The 17,918-nt window shown below is 40.4% G+C and overlaps 1 protein-coding gene across 4 annotated transcripts in view; it reads right to left on the minus strand.

The window, feature by feature from the left end:
• OTOA (otoancorin) overlaps positions 1-17,918 on the minus strand; it is a 39,147-nt gene that overhangs the window by 6,552 nt on the left and 14,677 nt on the right. For all 4 annotated transcript variants that reach the window (XM_069030018.1, XM_069030019.1, XM_069030017.1 and 1 more), the window contains 14 exons: positions 17,596-17,811; positions 16,913-17,080; positions 16,482-16,622; positions 15,854-15,909; positions 15,369-15,486; positions 14,781-14,854; positions 13,438-13,573; positions 12,399-12,589; positions 10,879-10,972; positions 9,626-9,758; positions 6,002-6,189; positions 2,153-2,308; positions 609-751; positions 79-215 (listed from right to left, as the gene is read on the minus strand). In XM_069030018.1, the coding sequence (XP_068886119.1) occupies positions 79-215; positions 609-751; positions 2,153-2,308; positions 6,002-6,189; positions 9,626-9,758; positions 10,879-10,972; positions 12,399-12,589; positions 13,438-13,573; positions 14,781-14,854; positions 15,369-15,486; positions 15,854-15,909; positions 16,482-16,622; positions 16,913-17,080; positions 17,596-17,811 (1,951 nt within the window). The remainder of the gene's footprint in view (positions 1-78; positions 216-608; positions 752-2,152; positions 2,309-6,001; positions 6,190-9,625; positions 9,759-10,878; positions 10,973-12,398; positions 12,590-13,437; positions 13,574-14,780; positions 14,855-15,368; positions 15,487-15,853; positions 15,910-16,481; positions 16,623-16,912; positions 17,081-17,595; positions 17,812-17,918) is intronic.

The following is a 17,918-nucleotide window of genomic DNA, read 5'->3' on the forward strand; positions in this document are numbered from 1 at the left end:
AAATCCCCAGCTCCGTGAACCCGTCTCTTAATAGCAATGCTTCACAACCATCACCATCTGGAGTAGTAGTTTTGTTACCTGCTATAGTACCAATTTCCTGTAAAATAGAGCCATTCCAGCTGGTAGCAGCACCAAACACGGACTCTGTCATCATCTTAAACTGCCTCAGAACAGGGGTGCTACAAAACAACAGGCCAATTCTTGCAACTGCAGCACTGCAAAAGGCAACAAGGTCAACATTAGATGCTGCAATTACATGCAGTATAAACAGGCCTGGAATATACTTAGCCTGCTTTAAGAAGATTGTAAAGCCTGTTTTCAATTTAAAATGCACGTACATAAATTGCATACAAACATTTAAGGTTTTGAGCAAAAACCTGGATTTCTCCATGCAATACTTAAATGGCAGGATATAAATGGCAGAGGAATACTATAAAACAACATGTTTTAAACTACTGTATGCCTTCCAGTGACTGCTTTTCTAAAGGCATTTAAAATGCAAAAAGCTGTCCTTTAGGCTCTGAAAATCTAAACAGAACAAAAAAGGCACAATAAATTTTATCAATAGAGTTACTAATAAATATTTCATTAGGTATAAAATGCAGTACCTGAATTCAGCAGTCCTTATGGATTTGATTTCTGTGGAATTCAAAGCACAGAGGATTGCTCCTAGTCCAACTAAATCAAAACTTTTTAGTGTGCCAATGGTCTGGCCAGAGTCTTCTAGAAAACCTTGCAAAATAGCTCTTTCCTACAAAACCAGTAAGATAGTATACATGAAGAGGGTAAATATAATTTTGTTACTAGATAGTTAAAACCTTACCAGAAGCTATGGAGCATAAATATATATCCTGAGTGTCCCCAGTGTATGGCCATGGCCTTCAGGAGGAGCACTGTCACCACCTATATGTGACACTAAAACAGGGCACTGTTACCCAACCACTTGCTAAGTGCAACTGGTGTGAAAACACTGAGTATTTCTTCTGCCAAGTCACAAGGAAAGCCTTCACTAGAAGAAATGGTGCTGGATTGCCTCACAGAATCAGTTAAAATGCTACAAAAAATATAAAATACCTAAGGGGATCAGTATGTAATTTTTATTGTTTTTAATACTCAGGATGACTTGTCTTATTTAAGTGCCATATATCTATCAGTGGTGACTGTGTCTAGGATTAATTTTCAGATATGAATGGGGTATTGGCACCAAAGTGCCTTTCCAAGCCAAAGTACTTTAGGATGGTGCTCATTCTAAACTAAGCCTTTAAAAACTGAGCCCAGCTCAAGCCTGTCACCAAGGCATCCTCCAAAGCCAGTGAAAGAAACAAGCATCTTCCAAGATTTCTTAATCTATCCACAATGCTGAGCCTCAAATAACTAGCTTGACTAGCTGCCTAACTTCTAGACAACTGAAGTTCAGCAGGATGAATCTCTTTTAAATAGCTACTCTTACTGACAGTAGGAAACCTCAAAAGCAAACTGGTTTTGTACAAAGTCCTCCCAAGGGCTTCCTTCTTATGGTGCCCTTCAGAACATGAATCTATTAAACAGATTTGTGATATTCTGCCAGAACTGCCCCCATGCCAGCATCTGTGGAGCCACAGAGACCTGATGGTGTGGGCCACAAAGTCAGAAATATGCTGCCAATTGCATGTATAAATAAAAGGTTTTAACTTTTATTATGAAAGTCCCATTGACATAACTAGACGTTATCCAAGGAAAGGAACATGAGAGGAGTGTATCTGCCAAAAAAGGGCTTCTAGGACAATGCTGGGGTTGGGGCACACTACTTTTTCTGTGATTATCCTTAGTTAGGAAGGACTAGTACTCCTAGCAGTAGTGTCTGTCCCAGGGCCAGTGTGAGAGGAGCTGCTGACCTCTTTCCACTGCTTGGTGGGCAAGTGCTAAAGAACACACTCAGCCCCACCCCAATTAACAGTGATTGATGTTGTCTTGGCCACTTCCCCAGGGAAGCCCCCAGCCAGGCAGACACCAGTGCTGACCTACCTGGCCACTTTCACTGGGGTCACAGCTGCAGAAAAGCAGCAGGGAGTAGTGTGGTGTTTCCTAGGCAATTCCAGGACTTCAGTCTCTAAGGGCATGAATTCAGAGCCTTTCACCAGGACTGCATTCAGTCACTCACTCACTCTCTCACCTGGGTAAGAGTCCACTCTGTTTGCTGACTCAGAACAGAAACGGCGTCGATGGAGTGCAGATCCAGCTCTGTGATTTCCTGCTCAGTGAGTGCCAGAGCAATGCGGCCCAGGGAGATGATTTGGTAACTCCTCCAGTCTGGCAGCGACCCCCAAACCTTTAGAGGAGAGCATTAATAACAGTTAGATCATTATGACTCTTCCTCTATATACACACCATTCCCAAACCCCTTGGTTTAAAAGTCCTAAAACCCGAATATTCCTCTTTGCACACAAAAGGCAGAGCTAAGGTATTGTGAAGGTTCTTGAGGTTCTACACCAACAATGGTCAGTTCATCTAAAAATGCTGCAATTTTTACAGCTTGGACTTGTTGATGAGTCAGAACAGAAACTGCTGGAAGTGTGGCTGTAGGAGCAAAACCACTAAGAACAATAAAAATGGGAATCTGTGCCTAGATCCACACTGTTATACTGCCAAGAAAGCAGCACCTGGACTACCCAGGCTTCTACCCAGCTGCAATCGCTCCAGGGGACTGACTTCTAAGTTGCTTTTGTGACCAGTCACCCTGGCTCAGTCACTGACAAGGAAAGACAAAGTAGAGAATTGAGTAATACAGACAAAGAGCTGGTTCCTAAAGTTCCTATTCCTAGTTTGTGTTCATACAATGTTAAAATAAAAAATAATTTAAATGTGTTTGTACAGATACAATTAAATCTGTAAAGCTTTGTAAAAAAAACAAAAAAAGAATAAGCAGGGGCTCTTCTAAACCAGTACCAATGTATTTAAACTGACAACTTCCCCTGCTTTTGACTTTATGTGTGATAAAGTTACAGTGATTGAAAAGCTGTCACCAAGCAGCCCAAAGGAAATTTTGGTATCAGGAAAAGTTCTGCCTGAATAAAGAATAATAGAAGTCCATCAAGAGCTGAATTTTCAGAGGCCAGAACCATCAATTACATTTAGTTGACAATGATAGAAGACGATAGACAGTGGTCAGTATCTCCCTGGATGTGGCCAATTGCCTTTACAGAAAAAGACACTGGATTTTGGCTGGAGGAAGTGACTTGAACAAGACAGGCATACATTAAAAAAAAGGCTCATTTTAAAGCTCTCATGAATTTCAGTTACTCTGCTTTGTGTCAGTGAATACATGACAGGTTTCTAGTATAACATTGTGCTGCTAACTCCACTTAGAAAATTACAACTAAAAGCCCAGGGCTGGGCTGCTGTCTGAGTCAGAAAAATATTTACTCCATTTTCAGGATAGCTACAATCTAAGTTTTGTTCAAAAAGTTAGAAAGGACAAAGCTAGTGGGGACTTGCTGAAGAGCATCTCTGTAGTTGCCTACTAAATAGTGTTGGCACCATCAGATAGACATGAAGCTGTACAACCTCCAGAAAATAAAGAAGTAGGGCTCAGGACTCTGGACCTCTGGAATGAAATACTCCTTACACAGAGCTGCAGGCTCTCTGCTGTTCATACCAATGTGCATATTCAGCACAGAGCAGCCTCAGGGCTGCCAGGGTGCTTTTCCCAACTATGACCCTCGGGTTAAGGATTTGTTTAAGAGATGCATTGCTGGACTCATACCTCCCAACTGAGCTTCCACCAGATCTTTTATGTTGGTTTTACAATGTCATAAAGGGTGTAAGTCTGGGAAACTTCAATCTTTTCCAAAGAAAATAGATAGTAAAAAGCATTAGCCCAATTTTAAAGCTTTTAATTCTCTAGCTTAACAGATACATTAAACACATGCAGGCAAAAATGCGTCTGTTTCCTGATCTAGGCCATAAACTACAGAATTTGAAGTACTTCATAAATAGTATTATCTGACAGTGCTGGGTAAAATCTCAGGCAGAATGATATAAATAACACAATACATGAAACTGAAACACTCCTTTGTCCTCACTCACCTAGAGACTACAGATCTATACAGCTGTCACTGCTGCAGAGCTGGGAGACCTTCCACTTACAAGTGAGCTAAGCTTCTTACTTTCATTAAGACACAATCTGATAACTAGACCTTATGAATTCATTTGGAACAATGAGTAGTACAGGCTTAATAAAACCTTTAATCGAAGATGTTAATAATGTAACAGCATCTTATGCATATAGTTTCAAAAAGCTTTGCATGTCCTGTTTCATTTCTCATGCTTCATGTTCAGTGTAACACCACCTTGCATTTTGCAAATTAATATATAGGAAGTCTTTCTTTGTCTAGCAGAAATCTGTACAAACACACACAGAATAAACATACTGCCATTCAGTGCACTACAGATCTGTGTGTCTTTGAATATAGCCAGAAAAGTGAGTGTATCAACCTTGCTGGCAATTTCCCTACAACTGATACCACTCTGTAAGCACACCAATATGTTGCACTGCTGTAAAGAATATTAGTTCCCACTATCCCAGGGGAGCACTGTTTTTATCTTCTTCTAGGATTACATTTTTTCCCCTTTTCCTTCCCACCTGTGTCCATGCTGACAGAGGGAAGCTGTCTTGGGAAGAATATGTTTGCTGCAGTTGTCCTCCTGCAACAAGGCAGCAGAGACACAACTGCAGAGAGTCACCATCTGCTTTCAGAAATCTGGGCAGTGCCACTGCTCTTCAAGCATCTGCAGTTCCACTGTTTTAAAAGCTGAGCTTCACTGCTAAAAAATGCACAATTGGCCTTATTTACCCCAAATCCATAGTCAGCTCCACTACTGGCTGCAGCTGCTGGTTAAACAGATGCTGCCCAGGCCCACGTTGTACCCTGCTCCCACTTTCCTCCAGAGGTCACAGCCCTCAGGTCTCCAAGCCTCTTGCACTCTACTACTTACAGCCAACTGCAACTTGGAAATGCTTCCCAACCTCATTCTGTCAGAATGATCTGATGGGACCTAAAAAGGACTTTTAAATGTTGGATCATTTTGACAGAAGGGGATTACAGAGTAGGCATGCAGAGATGGGAGCAGAGAGCAGATAACCTCCAGCAGAAGCTGCTGACAGGAAGCTGAAGCCAGGCTGGGGCCAGTAACCTCTTCACCTTTGGGTTTTCTGCAACCAAAAAAATTTGTCTTACTGCACCCTAAGGCTTTTCCTTGCTGAACCAAAACTATGTTTGGGAATTTGCCTATTCCCTGGCAGTGCAGGCAACCACAAAGCAGTAAGAGGAGGTCACCCCTAGGGAGAAGTGCAGTGGCAACACCAGGGATGGAGCGAGGTCTGACTTCTCTGCCAGCCCACACTGGTCCAGGCAGGGCTGCTCAGAGCCCAGACCAGGTGCTGATGCCCCCGACCCAGTCAGAGTGCTGACCTGCCCCCAGCACAGTCCTCTGACCGACTCTGCTCCTGGTAAAGAAAAACTGTAGGTGATTTTCTTCCTCCCTAATATTTCCTACTGATGGATCTGTCCCTGCTTGCAACAAGAAGGTGGAGGAAGGAGCTTTATTCAGCCAATAACTCCCTTTCAGTCAGTTTGGGTTTACCCCACTGTAAGCTATATTTAGCATCGATGTAGACAGTTTAACATGCCAAGCTTAATTCTCAGCAGGGCAATCAACAGCCCCTAGTACTGCTTGCTGATTTTTCATTTATGAAAGGAAAGTGAGAAGCCAGCAGAAAAGCAATTCAAAAGTAAAAACACTTCACTTTTCCAGCTGCCAATAGCTCAGAACTACTTGCCTGTTGACTCTAAAGCAAGGGCAATAGTCTTCTATCACCACCTCACATTATTTTTCCAATAAACCATAGATATTCTTGTGACAGTAGTGACATTGACATAGCACAGTTATTTTAGAACTGCATAGTTCAATAACACCAAATCAAATTACAGATTTAATTTTCCTTCACAGACAGGATAGTTACCTGCTTGGCTTTCTCCTTCAAGGCAGTCAGCTGGGAGCTGTTAAAACCTGAGACAGCCCCAAGAAGTTCCACGTTTTTGTCAAAAGTCCCTGGGTCCATGCACTCCAGTTCCTGAACTGACCAGAAGACATTTGCTTCTGCTAATTTAATTATTTCATTTGAAGAAGGAGCTCTGGTTCCCAGGCAATCTGAAAAAAGTCAAAAGAGTTTTCATCAAAGAGACAACAAACTAAATCAAAGCAATATTGATATTTAAGAGAGCAACAGACTATGAAAATTAGCTGCAGCTGATGTGATATTGATTATTTTGTAATTAAATAGTTTTTAAAATATTTATATTGTTCATGTCCTGGATATAAAACTAGAATTTGCCTAATTTGCAAGACATTGGTTATATTCTTTGTACTCCAAAGGCAGTGCATGCTGGACAAGAGCAGACATACATTTCAGAACAGTTACAATGCAGGATGCCATAATAAAACTAAAATATGGATCTGTGCAATAAGAACAACCAGTATCTTGCAAGTTTCTTTCAAGTCTAATTCTCTAAAGGCATCAAAACCCAGGCAAGAGCTTGTTCTGAGGTAAGGCCACCATTTGCTGGGAGCCTTGATTCAGTAAGAGTGAAATGCAAATGTTTGGGATGACCGTGGTGGAAGTTCATCAAAAAGAGCTTCAGCTGAATAAACGCCACGTTCAAACAGCAAATCCAACTCAACAGGAAAGTAACAGACATGAGAGGTCCTTGCACTCTGAAATGCCCTGATAGAGATATATGTCTTGTAAGACTTGCCTGACATTTAAACAAGGTGAAGAGAGAAGCTGGATGTGTCAGAGAAGCACGGTGCTTGTTCTTTATGTCAAGCCTGTTGTTAAAATGTCAGGATCTAGAGAGGGCTGTTCACTTACCACAGAACTGTTTGGACAGACAAACTGCCTTTAAAAATCTTATTTACAGTCAGGTTCCAGCCCTATGCATTATCCAACCAGACAGTTTCCATTGTGTGTTTTAACAAATCCTAGTCTTTGTTGGCATAATCTACCTCTAATGTTGATGGAAAGCAGAAATTAGAATCCTAATGTGGTTGTTTATTGCTCCCTCTCCTGTCACTAATTTAGGAAAACCTTATTAAATAATTATCTAAACCAAATAATCCCTACATGTCTTCAGATACGGTCATTACCAGTAAAAAGCATGGATTTCACAGATGCTGTGCCTCAGCTAAGCTCCCCCAGATAAATAAATTAAAGTGAGGATGTACAAAGTAGATTTGTACTTTGAAAGGAGGCAGAGGAGGGATTTATTTGCATCAAAGGAAGCTGCAGTAGTGGATAGAACACTGAAAAGATTGAATCTGTTGAGCAAACGAAAATGCTGTTCAGCTTCCACTGTACCAGCTGATGTTCTGCTCTCCCTTTACCTCCCTCTTGTGAAGCTGCATTGTTTCCCTTTCCCCTGCTGCAGAAGGTCAGCTTTTCTCATGTAAATACTGTCCATCCAGACACAGTGCAGCTCCCTTCCCCAAGTCATGAAAACCTAAGACTTTGTGTCCTTGAAAAAAACCCCATTGATTTTATTATTTTTAACACACCAGATACACTGGTGCGATTACACAGGGAAATACTAATGAGATTTTTGATGTGATGCCCCTTTGCTCTTCCTTTTGCTATACATGTAGTTTGATGAAAAACATATATACACATTATAGCATCTCAGTGCTTGTGGTGAGAAACCTGAGTTCTTTCTCCAGCACTGCCACTGCTCTGTGGTAGCATCTCAGACACACAGTTACCAAGTCTTGGTTTGCATGTTCCATCTTGCCTGAAGCACCTTAAAACCTTTGTTTTTAATCTTGATATAGACACAGTTCTAAGAACTCTGTCACTGGTAATTGCTACTGTTATTAATATTAGCTCACAACTGTGAGAAATGCAAAATAGCATTGGTGGCATGAAAAGCATCAATGTTATTCTGGAGTAATTTTTGTAATACCCAATTTTTTAGTGATTTACAAATCAGTAATTAAACTTCATTCCTTATTGGAACCACTGTGTGAATTTGATGGAGCTGATGAGATTATGTTTGGTAACAGAAGTTCAGTACCATGTTTGGACTGCAGAAGCATTTCCTAGGGTAGCACAAACAATCCCTCAACTTCTCACCTCCCACACTTTCCCCCAGCTGAGCTCATGCACCCCAAGTGAAGACTGAGGAGCCTCCACAGCCTTAGAGCCAAGTTATCCTTTGACAAAGACCATCAGCTTTGCTAGCAGGTTTGTATTGGTCTTGCAATGCAGATGAGAGAGCTCTGCAATTGCACTGGACATGAGCTGGGGTGATTAGAGAAGTCTTTGGGATTCATGTAGATCCAAAGGCTTAAAAAAGCACACATAAGGACACAAGCAGACTGAAATACCTGCTGCTGAACCTTTGGTCCTGTGGCCCCTAAAGAAATAGGGCTGATGATCTGCTGATTTACTTGTCGAAGGAAGAGTGAATTTCATGCATACAGGTGAACTAACACCCTGCTATTTCACCAGCTTGATCCTGCTTTTTTTAGAGCCTGACGATTGTGTAATGACTCCTCTGATCAAATTAGGTCATGTTTTGTTTCAGGCTATGAAAAAACACAAGTCTTAGAACTCCCTCCACCTCTCTCTGTCTATGAATGCAGCATTGTAAGAGGCAAATTCATTCCCAGAGACACGTAGTCATCATTCAGCGTTCCTGCTATACAAGCACTTGGATTTCCATCATGGCCCAGGGCTTGCTGAGAGCTTGAATCTCTATTCTGCTAGGCAGAGAACCAGTGGGGGGATTTTCAAAGATAAAGGCAGACAATATCAAAGTCCTTGAATTTGTTTGGGTCTAAATTCCCATTGGTGCTTTCAAAAGCTTTCCCCACAGCAGGATTGTTTTCCATGGCACAGGTTGGTACAGCTTACAAATTCTACCTGGGTGAATTTCAGATATGAGAAAGAATAGTTATTATAATAATCAAACATAGTCAAAGTATGTACCTCATAGAAAGAAAATGATCCATTCCTCACCAGAGATTCTAATAGATTCATTTGGTTGCTAATTAAAATACCTTTTAGACGATTACAAACTTTGTCCATTTGGACAGAAAAAACACAGTGCCACCACTGTCAGATTTAAGAACAGATCAGTCACCATATGCTCATGTCTGGCAAAGGATTAACTATGTGCAATCTTTTGGCACAAGGGTAACTTGTCACCTTCACAGGTTTTTAGTTCAAGGGGTTTCAATTAGATTACAAAGTAAAAATAAACAAAACATTAAAAATAAACAAACCCCTCTAATTCCCACCATTCATCGTTTTCCTTTGTGCACTCAAACATTTCAGGAAATGCTTAATCATGCAATCCTGTAATAAAAGCGTTTCAGTAATTAGTCACTGTATCATACAACTCTGATGAGCAGCAGAATGAAGACTCCCAACCGGTTTTTGCCAGAAGTCTTTAAGTTGCTCAATACTTCACTTTTATTGTTCGGCATCTCAGAATGCATTCGATGACAAAGTGAGACAAAGTCTGTTTGAATTGCACTATCACAGCCCCAAATGGCAGCACTTTGAAGAGGCCCCAGGTGCAATACTGACCAGCTCTGCTGAGAGACAGGCGGGTGCTGCCAGTGCTGTTGGAGACTGACTTGAACACAACTGATAGAAGAAGCTCTTCAGCTGAAGAAATCGGTCCAATTGTCTTTGCTATTTGTAAGATGATATCTGGGAACTTCAAAAGGAAAGAATAAGTAAGACTTCTCTCTCCCTTTCAAAACAAACCAATTTGTGGAGAAAGACTTGTGCAGCCCTTAGCAAAGCAGGGGTTAGTAACAGCTCAGCCTCGTCCCATTGTGCAGACGTTTCAGAAAAGAGTAATTGGCTGCTACTGAAAGGTCATCAGCACACATTTGAGGGGGAAAATATTAGGAACAAAGCAAATTCTGAGTGATTCTCCCTTCTGTATGCCCTCTCAGCTTCTGGCAACACCTGAGCACTGCCTGATTGGCATCTGTGTCCAGACACTCCCAATGGAGGAGCAATGAGTTCCACCATTTTAATATGGGCTTTATCTCGCTTGTTTTAAATTTGCCAGGTAAGTATAAGAAATGAGGATAGGGACCCAATTAAATTATGAGAAATAACTTTGACGTGTTTGCCTTCTTAAAGCTTTTTTGACCTCTCTCCTCCACCCTGCCAGACACCTTACTTTCCTTTGAAGAGTCCTATTCTATCTGGTCAATTATAAGCATTATCTCCACTGGAAAAGCTGCTGACTGTGTTCACATATTTCTGCTGAAGAATGAATCTCTCATCCAGTATAGTTTACTCCTATGCATTAAAAAATTAAGACTATGTGAACTAAAGAGGGCAAGGAAACTACAAAGTGCAATGCTGAGGCCATCAGATATCGTTACTTGTGCTACGCTGGCCCCAGGGCAAAGGGCCACATGAGTAAATGTTAATTTGATCAGTATGATCCCATTAATAACAGGATAAGAAACACAACTTTTATGATTGGAAGGCAGGGGGATGGAATAAAGAGCACTGCAAGGTGTAAAGTACTAAAAATAAGTCTGTGTCACTATAAATGTCCCTTTTTTTTCCTATGTGACAATGTATAATTGTCATTGTACACATGCAAATAATTGCTTATAGTAACATTACTCTCAAGAGGAAATCTCATTTGATGGAATCAAACATATGTGAAACATTAACACAAGGTTCCTTGACAAAAGAATTATTTACCTAGTTTAGCATTCAGGTTACATAATTTAGACTGCATTATAATATTCACAAATCCAAGTTCTAAAATACCTGTTACAAATTTTACATTTTTAATAAAAGCATACCTTTTCAGCAAGGACATTTAATTCCTCTTTTGACAGCAGAGCTATGAATGGTCCAACATCTAATGTTGTTTCTGCTGTCCAGTTGCTTGAGGAGCTGAAAAAATATTTTGAAAAATTATATTAATAAAGAATGTTACAATAAAAGTAATACTAAAACGTCAGTGTTTTTATGATGCTTTATCATACAGGAAACACAGACAGTTCTATGCCAATGTGATGATTGATTGTTATTAGCATCAGATTGTATTTTCTCATCTCTCTCGGCATAGGGCATCAGTGGAACTTGCAATCTAATCAGAAAAACCCTTCAAATATGGTGGTGATGGAGCTCTCCCTCAATAGTCAAGTGTTCTTAGCATTACAGTGTTTGAACAAAGAGAAATCATTCTTTCTCTGAAAGAAGATTTACTATTTTCTATCAGTTCATATTGCAATAGTAGTCTGCAAAATGGCTATCAAAAGAGAAGTAGAAACATCATCCAAATCTGACAAATGTTAGTCAGCCCATTTGGTGGGTGACTTAATACAACACTTGGATAAGTAACTTTAAGCCTGACAGAGCCTACAGAAGAGGGTAGCAACTAATATGTTACTAGTTCTCGTTCCCACAAACAACTTTATTTGCTTTGTTGCTCCACTATGAGGACGTTTAAATATTTTCAAAATTAAATAATATAAAATAAAGTAAAATCTTATTTAGCACCATGTGCCACAATTCAATAAAACTGATCTGTATCAAGATCAATGCAGGGCTGGGATCTAGTGGAAAATACAGTTATCCTATCACAGACAAATGCTGACTAGCAGGAGGCTGAACAGCAGCTAATGTGATTAGGTGGATCAAGTGGCTGACTTTGGGGTGAAGGGGTGGTTGGAAACTGTGCATCCAGTCTCCCTTTTCAAATGCAGATAGTTCTGAGGGACAATGCAAGAGAGAAACAGTCTATTCTTGTCAGATAGAGAACGGCTTTGTTCTTTGCCTGGCTGATACTGGTGAGGTTCCAGTCGCTCGCCTAATCTGAGGCCTTAGTGGCACCCAACAGGCTGCCAACTCTGCTGCTTCAGCTGCTTGAGCTTTATACCCCTCTGCTTCTTCTCTACTCTCTCCTATTGCCACAGGTGCTTGCAGTCTTCTTTATTTGTCTTCTCACACCAGCACACTGAGTATCCCACTTCCATTTTCCCATTCTTTGCATTCCTGTGCCATTCTCTGCCTGCAACCCCTTTCTCTTGCCAGGCCAGCAAGTCTATTTGCCTGCCCCCCACAAACATTACACTTTCTCTCCTTTTCCTCTGGGACTTAAGTCATGCAGGGTGTCCCTGGGGTTGTATTTTGTTCACAGTTATCACATTACACACAAGAACAGAAATGTCATTCTAGTGGGCAAGACCTCGAGCCTGGCCAGTGACAGAAGCTGCTTTGTGCTGTTTTCACTGCAGCTCATCTGGGCAAAGCAAATGCTTGGTACTTGCATGGTGTAACCACCAGCATGACCCAGGTGGTGTATCCAATACCTTACCCATATAACTGAAGGAGTTTGTATTTAATTTCAGTCTTCTGCTCATGGCTGAGCTCTTGGCAAAGTTTGAATTGATGTAGGGCTGCTGCCATTGCCTTCAGGGACATTCTACCATGTAGAAAGGCTGCAGGTAAGTAGCAGATTAGATTTCCAAGGAGGTCAACATCATATTCATCAGCAATGGAGCTGTTCTGAAACAAGAAGCATTTGCCCTGTTGGCAGAGCTAACCTTGGCTCTTGCCCTGTATCACTCAGCTGCATCACAACTCATTTAAGCTCTAAGGAATAAAGACACAACAGTTTGCACTGGCAACTTAATCTGCAATTTCTGCTGAGACTGCCTTATATTTTTTGTTTTACCAATCCAGCTGGTGATATTTCATAAGCACTTCTCGGAGCTTTCAGTATTCTTTATTCCATACTGAATCACACAGAAAGAATGTGACCACCCAGCACCTGCAGAGGTGGTGCAGTTCTGTCTGGCAGCACAGCCCTCACCCGGCCCCTTGCAGCAGAGGGGCCCCAAGCTCTTGTTGTTAGAAGGCTGAGCTCTGAGGGGTTTCTCAAGCAGCTGCCAAAACACTGGGGATTATACAGCTGGTAGTGTGTAAGGACAGGAATAGCCACAGCTACATCAAAGAACTAGTTTCCCCTAAAAACTGGTGAGTGCTACAGCTCCCAGACAGCAGAAGTCACTAAATCCTCCTGGTACCACCACCTCTCTCATGGAGCTCCCTGTGCCACAACAGCTCTGCTTGGACTGGCACTGCTTGGAGCCAGGGGAGCAGCTCAAGGTGCAGACTGGTCAGCTCCAGGCTTTCCTGGCCAGCAACGACAATTCATGAGAACACTTTGTAACATGCATGGAATCAAGGAAAATTATTAAGGAAAGTTTCCTCAAGCAGCAAACAATAGAGTTGAAACAGTACATAAACCCCCCAAAGAATACAGATGGACAGGTGAAGAACTCGTGTAGGTGGTGACTCTCTCCACCTCCACGGTGTCTCCTCCTCTGCTGACTCCTCCCAGCCATACCCACCAAGCACTCCTGTACTTTTTGCAGGACAGCATCCCTTTTGTGATGGCTTGGATTCAGAAGGTCCATTCCTGCCTTCCCCAGACGCTCAAGGAAAGGGACGCACAAAGGGCCCGTAACGTACTCCAGGTACTCAGAACTGCAGAAAGAATTCAAACAGTCTCAGAATGCAAACCTGACCTTCATACACCCACAGCCATACCCATAAACATCTGTGATGACAGAAACATTTAGAGACAAGGCTGGAGTTGAAAAATCATAAACCAGACAGTCCAGAAAAATTGTAATTATTCCTCACCTTACTTCAACATCCATCTTCTCCCAGTTCATCAGGACATGAACTGAACTCCAAAGAATGGCTAAGAATTATAAATAGCTGCAAGTGGATGAAAGAGCTCTGAGATGCTTTAACACCATATAAAACAAGACTGTCTACAGTTCAGAAACTTCCCCCTTTCTCTGTTTCATTAGGAATAATTCTCTGATGAAGATGTGGTGGGTGGCCTAAGGACTACAAGCACTTTTAGAGTAGGTTTCCTTTTTATCAAAGTCCAAAAATCCTGCCAAAGTAAACAAAATGATGCTCTTCTCCACACAGAGTGGCAGACAACCTTTGCAAATAAAGCCACAGCCCACATCTGCACTTGCCTTGCCAGGGTCTGTAGACAACAGCACCAGTGACTTCTGATGGCCCTGAACATGCAATTGTTGCCAAGTAAGTGGGTGCTGCAGTTTGTAGGAAGCTTTGCATTAAAGTCTTTCTATTACTATTTCACAGTTGTTAAATAGAATAGAGCCTTTTCAAATGGAATACTTTTCTTACTTTTTCAATTAAAAATTATTTCACAAAAAGAATGGTTCTCAGTCCCTTTTATCCCCTTAGACACATAGAAAGAGACAGAGAAAGAAAGGAAGGAATTAACAAGTTCTACAATTCAGTTCTTATCAATATGCAAGGTTTTCTTCTAAGAAAGAAAGCGGTCACTGAAAAGTTTTGCTAACTTACACAAATGTCTTAAAACACACTGAAATGTTTTAAATCATACAGAGCAATATGCTTCAGCAGCACCCAGTAGTTTTGTCTTATATATCCACTCTCCAAAAAACCCCTAAACAAATAAGCAAACCTAAACCAAATAAGCCCACCTGAAGGGGAAAAAACCCCTCAATTGTGACAAAAATGTGCTGTACTAGACACAAAGTATGACCAACTTTCACTTGAGACAGACTTTGCCTACACACAGTGACCACTTTTGATAAATTACAATTTGTTTGATTCAGTCTTAGGACTGAAGAGATTATTTAAAAAGTGCTCAGAAGTTAAGATGGACTAAGATATAACTCACGGAAGTGCCAGTAAGAGGAAGGGAGGAATAGATGCATTGGAGACTTTCCAAAACTTCCAAGCTAAACAATTAACCTAAAAGCAACAAAAATTTAGGATCTTAAACCTCTGTCAATTTTAAAGAAAAAAAAATATGGCTTGTTATTGCAGCATATAAATTAGCATATATAAGACTGTGCATAATATCTTCAGAGAACATTTTTATCTGGCTTTTTTTAGTTTTCTTTTTGTAGACATCAGAGATGAAACATCCTCTATTTGGGAACATGAGACTGTTTGTATGTTTTCAAAACTTCTGTGTATTTCCAAACAGATTACTCATTAATTAACAAGTCAGAAGGGCTGTAGGAATTTCTTGCAATTTGTAAGTGACAAATGAAATTTTCAAACTGAAGTATGATAACAGACAAATTCACACGTAAAAGATTTAAATAAAATATGCTAACAGACAAGTTGAGACATACAGGATTCTGAAAAAAAAAACAAACAAAAAACCAAAGACAAAATAGAATGAACCAAATTCTGATTTACCTAATTTGGATATTGGGTAGGATGTTTTTGTACATAAAGTCTTTTTGTTTGGTTTTACCTGATATGGAGAAAGCAGATGAAGATTAATTTCAAAGAATTTAAAATTGTTTAAAAACGTGTCTGTGTCCATACTTTCAATGAGTTGACAAGTTACTCCTTTCACAAGCTGTCCTGTACTGATAGGAAAAGAAAATTTCAATCTTTTGAATATTTAAGCAGGATCTAGTCCTTACTTCCCACGGCCCCATCCTAAAACATAGTTTCTTCACCTCTCTTTCTCATTTCTTGTAATTAAAAGGCTCTTGAAAGTAAAAATGCAAAGAAATTGAAAAATATCAACTAAGCCTTAAAACACCCAAACCTCTGCAATGCTTTGATCCTGATTTTGAAGACCCTTTTTAGTGAGGGGGTGAATTATCCTGTGGTATCCAGGAATGAACAAACATAAAATAATACAAAACAGCTACATATTGTTTACCTCGAAGTTGCTCTCATCATAAAACTAGTCTCTAAACCCCATTTCAAAAGAGATATAATCCATACCTTAGAAGGTCAACAGGATAGTTTTCCTTAGACAGTAATTCATACAGATACAAAGCCTGAAATTAAACCACCATAATTAAAGTTAACTTCCGTTAATCCACTTGTAAGACACAGTGACTACTGCAAGGTTTTTGTACTCTCAGCTCTCTTGTTTACTCTAAAGGTACTTCTATGGTCCAGTTTGAGTAACCAAAAGGTTTGGCATCCAGTGCTGAATTTTTTCACAAGACAAGACGTCACATTATGGGATGTCGTTAAACCTGTACATGGCCCACAGCCACTGAAAAACTTTGGGCTGAAGGGATGTCTAGAGATCATCTGATCCAACCTTTCATCTCTCTGGACAAAGATTTTTACATGGAAATGTCTAATATGCAGCACTGGAAAGAGAAAATTTACATGGCAGAAACCTAGGAACTTAAATTCAGCATATTAATGCCTCCTTTTACAGCATTGTCTCATAATGCTGCCTGGGCTCTAAATGCCCTTTGGTGTTTATGTTGAGATGTAATTGGGGCAGTTCCTTCCTGTTACCTGTGTTCCTTGAACACAAATATATTACACCACTTTTCTAATTCTTCCCTCACACTAAATTGCAGTGGAATGGGAACTGCATAATCATTTTTACCTGGCTGCTTCTTAGCTCTTTTTCTTTCAGCATTGAGGAATTATATCCAGTCTGCTTCCATAAACCAGAAAGAGACACTTCTTTAAAGAAAGCTCCTTGTATATCTTTGACTGATGAAGAAAAATCTCCAGATGCAGCTATCTAAAAAGAGGAACACAGAAATATTTCAGAATTGATGCTTAGATTTACAGGATTTACCCTTCTTTCTACTCTGTGTAATATTTCTCTTAAGAGGATAAAGGAAAAACATGACAGTATTAAAAACAAAACAGAAATAAGCAAGGGAGCCTTCAAAATACACTCAGTGTTCAGAACAAAAGCCGTAGAACCATTAACCCTTGAGCTGAAGGACACATCTTGGTTTAATTCATGCTCTACAGTTCTGCTTACTGTGCAGAGAGAATCTGCCACACACTCGAGTTTATAATCACCTTCCTGAGGATGCCTTGTTGCTGTGCAGGAGATAAGTCAGACAAGTACTGGGACATCGTGCCTCGAATAATCTGAGACAGCTCCCTGGGGTTCATGCTGTGGAGGGACCAGGTGCCAATTCCTGTCACCAAGGCGCCCATTTGGCTCACGTTATAAAATGATAAAACCTGCAGGGACAACAGCACAAGCAAACAGGAAGTTTTCTGGCTTGAGAACAGCAGATATATTTAAAAGCAAAAGTCAATAAATAAATCAAAACTATTCTTGTTAAATGCTTAATACATTTCTTGCCTGGGAATACCCTTTCTGTGTCGGTCCATGGAACAAATGCGGGCAGTTTCTCAGAAGTTCCTTTTTCTGAAACTTCAGCCAGGACCTGATTCCTTGCATTAAAATATATTTGAATATACAGCCTGGGATCTCTGACCATGCAAATTCTGCTTAGGGCAGTGACACAGGCAAAATAATATATACAGCTGCCAAATCCAAATACTCATTCTCTCTTTTACTAGAGAATTACTTTGGGATGTACAATCTTGGACGCTTTTGATGTAAACACGTATTTCAGACCACTAACTAAATAGAATTCATGTACTAAACTTTTCAAAATCTACACTTATTGTTGAGAAAAAGCCATTTCACCTTTAAAAACAGAAGGTAGGAAAGCTGTTATCAGAGGTACCTTTTCATAAGAGAGATATTTACTGGATAAAATCATAACTTGGCTCTTTCCCCACCCAGAGACTTGGTTTAATGTTGCAACAGCATTATGCACTGCTTCAGGTGACAGAGATTCCAGCTGACTTGAAGTTAGTCCAACCACAGCATCTGACAGAGATCCAAGGGTATCATTCAATGTCTGGTTTTGCATGGCAATGTTCAGGAGTTGAGATTTGAGCTAAATCAAACAAAAAGAGCAGATGGGAAAGAAAAATCTGCCAAGAACTAATTTCCATTACCACCCAAAACATTAACTGGAATCTCTGGAATAAGCATTGGCAAATA

The sequence above is a fragment of the Aphelocoma coerulescens genome, chromosome 14, assembly GCF_041296385.1.
Source record: "Aphelocoma coerulescens isolate FSJ_1873_10779 chromosome 14, UR_Acoe_1.0, whole genome shotgun sequence".
In the NCBI taxonomy this organism is placed as follows: domain Eukaryota; kingdom Metazoa; phylum Chordata; class Aves; order Passeriformes; family Corvidae; genus Aphelocoma; species Aphelocoma coerulescens.